Source organism: Tupaia chinensis, unplaced genomic scaffold, assembly GCF_000334495.1.
Source record: "Tupaia chinensis unplaced genomic scaffold, TupChi_1.0 Scaffold144346_1, whole genome shotgun sequence".
Taxonomy (NCBI): Eukaryota; Metazoa; Chordata; class Mammalia; order Scandentia; family Tupaiidae; genus Tupaia; species Tupaia belangeri.
This window is the reverse complement of record NW_006204205.1, coordinates 2,307,652-2,316,676: the sequence shown is the minus strand read 5'-3', so window position 1 is coordinate 2,316,676 and position 9,025 is coordinate 2,307,652. Positions and strand designations below refer to the sequence as shown.

The following is a 9,025-nucleotide window of genomic DNA, read 5'->3' as shown; positions in this document are numbered from 1 at the left end:
CTTGTGGAGGGCGGGAGCCACAATGGCGGCCCAGTTCAGGTTCCAGGTCAACCTGAACATATCCACCATGGTTCTGGCTGGCTGGGAGGCCAGCAACCAAAAGAAAGCAGATGTGACTATATTAATATCAGATAAAGTAAACTAAACAACAAAAGAAACAAACAAACAAACACGGAGAAGAACAGTACATAATAATAAAAGGATCAAGGCCAGCAGGTGGCATGGAGATTAAGATTAAGATTAGGTGGCATGTTCTTTGACTCAATGGAACCAGATACTGGTAACAGAAAGACAACAGGAAAAATCTCCAAACATTTGGAAACTAAACGACACACTTCCTAATGATCCATGGGCCAAAGAGAAAGTCTAAAGGGTAATTTTAAAAGAAAGAAAAAACTATACTGAACTGAAAGCAAATGAAAATACAACAAGTCAAAATATATAGAACTCAGCTAAAGCAATGATGACAGGGAAATTAATACCATTACAGGCATACATTAGAAAAGAAGAAACCAGGGGCCAGCAGGTAACATAGTGGTTAAGGCACTGGGACCCACAGGGCCAACTGCATGGTTCAAATCCCAGACCCACGGGCTTAAAAAACACACCAGGCACATGTCTGTGTTCATGCCCAAAATCCCCAGAGGAGGATGGAGAAGGGACTGCAATACAGCCAAATGGTTTCTCTTTCTCTTCTACTCTCTTTCTCTCTTTTTAGAGAGATTTTTGCTATGGGGAGTATGCACTCACCACAGAGACAGAAAGCGAGAAATCACCCCCCAGGGGGATAGCCACACCCCAGTCCCTTCTCCTCCATTCTCCTCTTGGGGTCTTGGGTACATAAACACACATGTGCCCAGTGTGAGTTTTAAGCTGCTGGGTCCAGGCCTCAAACCACGGTTGACTATATGGGAGTCCAGCAAGGTGACCGTTACACCATCTGCTAGTCCCTCTCTCTCTCTCACTCTCGTTCTCTCTCTCCAGCAAGAGCATGTACCCTACAGAAAACTTCAAGAAAAAAAAAATTCACCCCCAAGGAGGAATGGCCACCCCATAATCCCTTCTCCATTCTCCTCTTGGGATTTTGGGCACGCACGCATATGCACTCAGCATGATTTTCAAGCCACCAGTCTGGACTCAAATCATGGTCATCTATGTGGGAATCCAGTGCCCTAACCACCACACCACCTGTTGGCCCGGCATGAGTTTAAGCCACCGGGTCCAGGATCGAATAGCAGTCAACTACATGGGAGTTCAGCAACATAGCCATTACACTAACTGCTGGTCCCAACAATGTTAAAATTCTTAAAAGACTGCCAAAAATACATCCAAGCACTAAGATTTTAAGGAGCCTAATATGGAACAAGTTTAAGTCATTTGAAACCTTTTTATCTTTCTAAGTTTATTTGAAATTTGAACTCAACACATTATAGACTTTAACTTTCTTAATACAAAAGTGATTAGTTTGAAATTACTCCACCATAGGCATGCTTACAAAAAATACTTGTTTATCCCAAGCTTTACAAATGCTACACTATACTGCAATGGAGCTGCTCCCTAATAAGAGCATTTGTACACATTTCTGTTTTACTCTCAGTAGGGAATCTCAAATTATAACATCTTAAAGTGGCATGCATAAAGACTTAAGATAAAGATTCCCTAAAATGGGAAACCAGCAGTTGGCATAATGGCTATGTCTCTGGACTCCCATGTAGTCAATTCCCATGTAGTCAATTCCCATGGAGTTTGAGTCCCGGACCCGGTGGCTTAAACTCACGCCAGGCACATGTGCGTGCATGCCCAAGATGCTGAGAGGAGAATGGAGGAGAAGGGATTGCGGCATGGCCATCCCTCTGGGGATTGATTTCTCACTTTCTGTTTCTCTGTCTCTGTCTTTCTGGAGAGTACACACACCCTGTGGCAAAAATATGTCAAAAAAAAAAAAGAAAAAGAAAAAGAAAGAGTCCCTAAAATGTCCCAGTTCAGTTGGAGCAGTATTTATAGGGATCTAACAGATAAAAACAAAGACAAATACTTAATACTCCACACTCCTCCTTGCTTACCTTCTCCATAGCATGATTCTCAACCACCCCTTAGGAGAAAGTTTGCTTCTGAAATTTCAGTTATCAGATAAGTATCTCCCAAATCATCCCTCTTAAGCATTCCAGCAGAAAATATCAGTATTTAAATGTCTTTTTTTCTTTAAGATAATTAAATAACTAAATAATTATCTACTGAATTACTTTATGAACAAGAATATCTGCATTAGCCAGGAAATCCTCATTACATTTCACAAATGAGGAAAGGGCCTTGGGAAAATGGACCGCAGTATTTCCCCACAGAATTGCAAACACTTCTGGGAGGGCTGTCCAGTTTCCTACCTGCGGTGTTGCTGGAAACCTAAGCCTGTAACCAGAGCACTGTAGTACAGGGATTTATAGCTAGGCCTCCTTTGTTAGCAAGCAAGGAACTGCTATCCTAGTTCATACTGTTGTTCATCTGAAAGTTCAAAAGAGATTTAAGGAGAAATATAGGATTGTCTTGGCCTGCAAGAATAAAAGACTACTAAAAACACTGCTTAAGGGACCAGCAGGTGGCATGGTGGTTAAGGTGCTGGACATGGCCGACCATGGTTCAAGTCCAGGATCTGGTGGCTTGCTTTCTCACTTTCTTTCTCTCTGGTCAAATTAAAATAAAAAATGAATAAATAACATTAAAAATAAACAATTCCTTAAAAAAAAAAAACCTGCTTAATCAGTATAACTTCTTTTTTTTAAGAGAGATTTTTTACTATAGAGCATGGCACTCACCAGAGAGCAACAGAGAGATAGAAAGTGAGAAATTACCCCCCAGAGAGGACAGTCACACCGCAATCCCTTCTCCATTCTCCTTTCAGGATTTTGGGCACCCACGCACACAAACTTGGTGTGAGTTTTAAGCTGTGAGGTCCAGGACTCGAATCACAGACTACATGGGAGTCCAGCAACGTAACCATGACCCCACCTGCTGGTCCCAATCATTATAAATACTTACTGAATATTTCCCAAGTCTCAAACTATGACTTACAGATTTCCTCATTTCTCAATAAAGTTTTCAAAATCTTGATTCACAATGTAACATTTATAATAAAAGGAATCCTTTCTCAAAAATCCAATCTTACAGGGACCAGAAGTTAACGTAATGGCTATGTCGCTGGACTCCCATGTAATCGACCACAGTCCGTGTCCTGAACCCAGTGGCTTAAAACTCACGCTGGGCACGTGTGCGTGCATGCCCAAGATCCTGAGAGGAGAATGGAGGAGAAGGGACTGCAGCGTGGCCATCCCCCTGGGGGGTGATTTCTCACTTTCTGTCTCTCTGTCTCTCTCTGTCTGTCTGGCACGTGCCCTATAGCAAAAACCTCTTCCAAAAAAAAAAAAAAAAAATCCAATCTCACAGATTCACTAAAATGAGGCAGGGTGGGACCAGCAGGTGGTGCGATGGTTGAGGCGCTGGACTCCCACATGGCTGGCCACAGTTTGAGCCCCAGACCTAGCAGCTTGCTTTTTCAATTTTTCTGTCTCTCTCTCGTCAAATGTAAAATAATAATAATAAAATTAAATAATTCTAAAAAAAAAGAAGAAAAATAAGGTAGGGTTGTCGTGGTTAACCCACGACACAGGGATGGAGAACCATGTTTACGAATAATCTCTCTTTTTCCCCAAACTCCTCTCCCCTCCAAGCACCTAAAGAGCCCAACGCCCCAGTATTCTGGCTCTTAGCCAAGCACCAAAATCACCCAGACCTCAGACCTCAGACCTCAAAGACGCAGCAGTACCCAAAGAGCGCTCTTTTGGGAACCAGCAGTTAGCGTAATGGCTATGTCGCTGGACTCCCACGTAGTCGAACGCGGTTCGCGTCCTGGACCCGGTGGCTTAAAACTCACGCCGGCTGCGTGTGCGTGCGTGCCCAAGATCCCGGGGGGAGAATGGAGGAGAAGGGATTGCGGCGTGACCATCCCCCCTGGGGGGTGATTTCTCGCTTTCTGTCTCTATGTCTCTGTCTGTCTGGTGAGCGCACGCGCCCTATAGCGAAAACCTATCCAAAAAAAAAAAGAGCGCTCTTTTTCCTTCACTTTTACTCTCCGAAATAACGAGCTCCATCCAAGCACTGGTCACTGCCCCAACCCGCCTCGGACTTGACCACTGACCTCCCGGGCTCTGGAAAACCGCCATCCTTCCTTAGCCCTGGTAGACCCTGCGTCCCTCCACCTCGGGACTCTCTAAGACCACACCCCCAACCTAGGCCATCTACTCAGCCCCTGTCCCCCAAGCCCTTCTTTTAAATCCTCCAAAATTCCACTCCAAGGACTCCCGAAGACCCCACCAACACTGCCACTCGGTGCGGCAGTCCATTCTTCAAGGTTCTCCGGACTGCACGACCACTCCTCCCTCCCTACCCATCTGCACGCTGTCCCCTCCCGGGGTCCCGGCATCGCTCACCCCCACTTCTCAGGCCCTTCGAGAACCTACCACCTGGGACCCCTTCAGACACTGCAGTCTCCCTCCCCGGCCGGTCTAGACATCGCCGTCTGCTCAGGCTCGAACGCGCGTCCCGGGAGGGCTGTGTCGTCAGGAGCAGCGGCCGCGCCAGCCCCGCGGGGGCCCGCATGCCCTGCCCCGGCAGCAGCTCGGCCAGCGCGATTCCCTTCATCTTCCCCACGGCGCCAGCGGCCATAACGGACTGGGCCGGGAGCCTGCGCTGTCGCTAGACTGAACGTCATGACGTCAGACCCTGCGTACAGCGCGACGGCCGTAGGCATCGACGTCCCAGCGTGATGACGTCGCAGACTGAGGGGGGTGGGGCTGGGAACCCGAATGCTGTGGGAGAGTAACTGGAGGGTGTGGAGGTGAGGGTGCTGGAGAGGACCAGAGCCGGCGCCTGCCTGCCTCCCACGTGGTGGGATACCAGGCAGCCAGTAAGAGCGTCTTTCAACTTGCCGCTTATTTTATTTTATTTTGCTATAGGAAGCATGTGCTGGCTAGAGAGAGGCGGAGAGAGAGAATAAAAAGAGGGAAAATGAGAAATCACCCCTAAGGGGAGATGGCTACATCTCAATCCCTTCTCTTCTGTTCTCTCGGGATTTTTTTTTCTTTAGGCAGTTTTTTTTGTTTGTTTGTTTTTTGTTTTTTCCTGTATGGCACACGTGCTAGTGAGAGAGAGAGAGAAAGTGAGAAATCACACACACACCCCCAAGAGGGAATGGCCATGCCGCAATCCCTTCTCCAGTCTCGGCTCTGGATCTTGGGCACACAGGCTCACTCGCCCAGAATGAGTTTCAAGCCACCAGATCCGGGGCTCGAACTGTGATCAGCCATGTGGAAGTCCAGCGGCAACCACCACGCCATCTGCTAAGTCCCTCCTCTTGGGATTTTAGGCGTCCACTGCATACACCAGCCCGCCAGGTCAAGCTGCTTGGTCCAGAGACTTGAACCCTGATGTCGGACATGTGGGGATGCAACTTCTTTAACCTCTCCACCACCTGATAGTCCCATTTTTTTAAAGAATTATTTTATTATTTTATTTTATTTACTCATTCATTGATTTTAATTTGACCACAGAGAGAGAGAGAGAGAAAGTGGGAAAGCAAGCCACCAGGTCCATAATTAGCGATGTGGGAGTGTCCGGCACCTTAACCACCATGACACCTTCTGGTCCCCTTTAAACAAAGGAAAATTCAACTGTATAAAATAGACCAATTATAAAAGTGAAATTACCCTTGCCCTCCCAAAGGTGAGAGAAATGCAAACATTAACAGTGGTTATATCTGATTGGTAGAATTAGAATTTTTCTTACCTTCCTCCAAGACATTTATTTTAACAAATATTTAGTGCCTCTCCATATTTTAAGATACAGCAGTGAACAAAATGAACCCCCTTGCCTGTGTGGAATTTACTTTCTTGTGAGGGAAACTAGAATAAAATATACAGAATATAAAATGGTAAATGGGGAATGTAGGGGGGACATAGGGGTGTGGGGTAGTCTTGTAAATAGTTTCCAGATTTTCTGAAATAAGCTTCTGTTACTTTTTAAATTTTGTAACTTAAAACCCCCAGTATATGAAAATACTATTTTAGAAACTTCAGGAAGCTCACTTAGGGCCTGGCACCATGCTTTGATCTGTATGTATGCTAATTGTTTCCTTAATAAGCAGCTACAGGCTTTAATTCATAAATGTCCCACTTGGCCAGTTTTCAGGAAAATCAGTGTGACATAAAGCAAGATGTGTATCATGCACACAGCATTCCCTCCCCCAGTCTCCACAGCTTCCTTGGAAGGCTGCTGCTCTCCCCAGACGCAGCTGAGCTGCCTCTAAAGAGGAGGGCCTGTGTGCTACTCCTGAATCTGGTTCCCCAGTAGCATTTATCTGGCCCTAGTGACAGCTTAGAAACACACAAACTCTGTGTTAAGAAAACTAAGAAGTCATTCATTTCATCATTTCCCAACATCTACCACAAACCCACATAAACTGAATGGTGCCCTTACTGCAAACCTTCTCGGTTAGCCAAGGCACAAAGCCCTTCCAAGTTCCGGGGTGGGGGTGGGGGTGGGGGGTGGTTTGCATCTGTGAATACAGAAAACACCAGTTTAAGTAATAAAACCCCTAAGTCAAGCTTTTGCTCGTTCAAGATTGCTCTAGACTTACACAGGACTTTCTTTCAAGAGAGAGATTTTTGCTATAGGGTGTGTGCACTTGCTGGAGAGACAGAGACAGAAAGCAAGAAATCACCCCCCGGGGGGGGTGGCCACACTACAATCCCTTCTCCATTCTCCTCTTGGGATTTTGGGCATGCACAAGCAGCACCCAGCGTGAGTTTCAAGCTGCCAGGTCTGGGATTCAAACTGCTGTCGACTACTTGTGAGTTCAGCGGTGTAACCATTATGCCATTTGCTGGTCCCTAAACAGGACTTTTTCTATAATAAACACACTTCAATCCTCTTCCTGATTCTTTTTTTTTTTTTTTTCATTTCTCCTACGAACCAGAGAGGAAGGACAAGAGAAAGAGACAGAGACGTATGGGTGGAGTGGTGTTACTGCTGCACTGTCTGCATTGATTTCTGTCCACTTTGTCCATCTGTCTTCATAGGAGACCGTCTCGTTTCTCTTGCCGGTAAGAGTATGAAGTCAAGGCATTCTGTAACATGGTATTCCAACAGGCAGACACTTAAGGATCTGTTGAAGGCAAAATTTTCATACCCAGAGAGCCCATTAATACTGTACCTGGTGGGGGCCAGCTTGTGGTGTGGTGGTTAAGGGACTGGACTTCACACATAGCTGACCACGGCAAGAGTCCCAGAACTGGCAGCTTGCTTTCTCTCTCTCTTTCTCTCTCTCTCTCTCTCTCTGGTGAACACGTGTGGAAAAAAATAACAATAATAAATAAATAAAATAAATTATTCAAAAAAGAAACACTGTACCTGGCATCTGACTGGTTATATTCAGTATCACTATGAGACAAACTCTCTGGACAAAGTGTAAAAGTTCATTTAGAAATTGCTGTACATCTGGGACCAGCGGGTGGCACAGTAATTAAGGCACTGTACTCCCTCGTAGCCAAGTGCAGTTGGAGCCCCGGATCTGGCAGCTTGGAAATGATGCCAGGCGCACATGCATGTGTGCCCCAAATCCCAAGGAAATGGAGGAGAAGGGATTGTGGCATGACCATCCCCCAGGGGGTGAGATTTTTCACTTTTCCTCTATGCTAAAAATAAAAAAGGAAAAAGGAAAAAGAAAGGAGTCTGTAAACCTGATGAAGACAGTATGACAGATGTTAAGGACCACAGTTTTGGGGCGATCCTAGTTTTTGGGTGATCAGTTACAAAATGCTAAAAATAAATCTTAATCCCCATTTTGAATATCACTTTATAATATCCAAGCAGAAAATAAGTTGTCTAAAAATACCATGAATGCAAAACATATTCCTATGTGTTGAACCTGAATGACGTAGAGTTCATTGCTATTCTTTGTGTTTGAGAGTTCTACCATCAAGTTATTAAAAGTATGTAAGATATATAAAGGGGAGAACTCCAAAATAACCCCATTCCCAATGACACAGGGAAGAATGTCAGTATGATGGGATATCATTCCTGTGATTAGGGAAGAGAAATAGGCAGTGAGGAAGCACTGCCACACCACAATCCCTCCTCCATTCTCCTCTTGACATTTCAAGCACTCAGGCCACACACCTGGCGTTTTTCAAAGTGCTAGGTCCAGGACTTGGATTGTGCAGGTGGCCACATGGGATCCAGCCCCCTCAACCATTATGTCACTAGCTAGCCTACACAGTTCACTTTAAGAAAGGTGATTGGTTAGCTCCCTGGTGTAGTGGTTTTGCCAATCAGATCCCACGTGGCTGACCTCACAGTTTGAGTCCCAGACCCGGAAGATTGAGATACCCTCCTGGTGCTTGTGAGCGAATGCCCAAAATCCCAAGAGGAAGGAAAGAGGGAGAGAGAGAGGAGGGGCTGTGGCATGACCATTCCCCGTGGAAGGTGCTTTCTCCTCACTCTCCCTCTCTCTCTGTCAAGCACATGAGCCCACCAGCACAAAAAAAGACCAAGAAAGAAATCAGAATTTCCACTTGGAAACATGAAGAGGAAGTCAACTGTGAGGCTATGGAACCCTCTCCCTCCACCAGGGAAAAGGCAAGAAGAGTCTTCAAAACTCACTCTGAATTCTGGACTCCCACCTTGGACCCCAGCACTCCCCACCTGCAAGAGCAACAGAACTGGCAGAGGGCTGACACACGCCTGGTAGGGAAGCAGACGGATATACCGCTTCCAAGAGAACACTAGATCTCTCACCCCATCCCACCCTCACCCACCCCGACCCCCAAGAGCTCAGCACCATCTTGAGAGGCAACCAGTAAGTGGGGCATAGATTACAATCAGGATCAAGCTGGCATCTCCACAGCCCGGTGGGAATGGAGGACACACCAGAGAAAACCCTGTGATCCCGGGAAATGCAGAGAAGGCCCTCGACTGC

At 46.1% G+C, this 9,025-nt stretch overlaps 1 protein-coding gene across 1 annotated transcript in view; it reads right to left on the bottom strand.

The window, feature by feature from the left end:
- Nucleotides 1–4,767, bottom strand: part of CUNH5orf15 (chromosome unknown C5orf15 homolog) — a gene marked incomplete in the record, with an annotated part of 25,726 nt that extends 20,959 nt beyond the window's left edge. The window contains 1 exon segment of the mRNA XM_014583595.2: nucleotides 4,609–4,767. Within this exon segment, the coding sequence (XP_014439081.1) occupies nucleotides 4,609–4,716 (108 nt within the window).
- Between the last annotated feature and the right edge of the window lie 4,258 nt (nucleotides 4,768–9,025).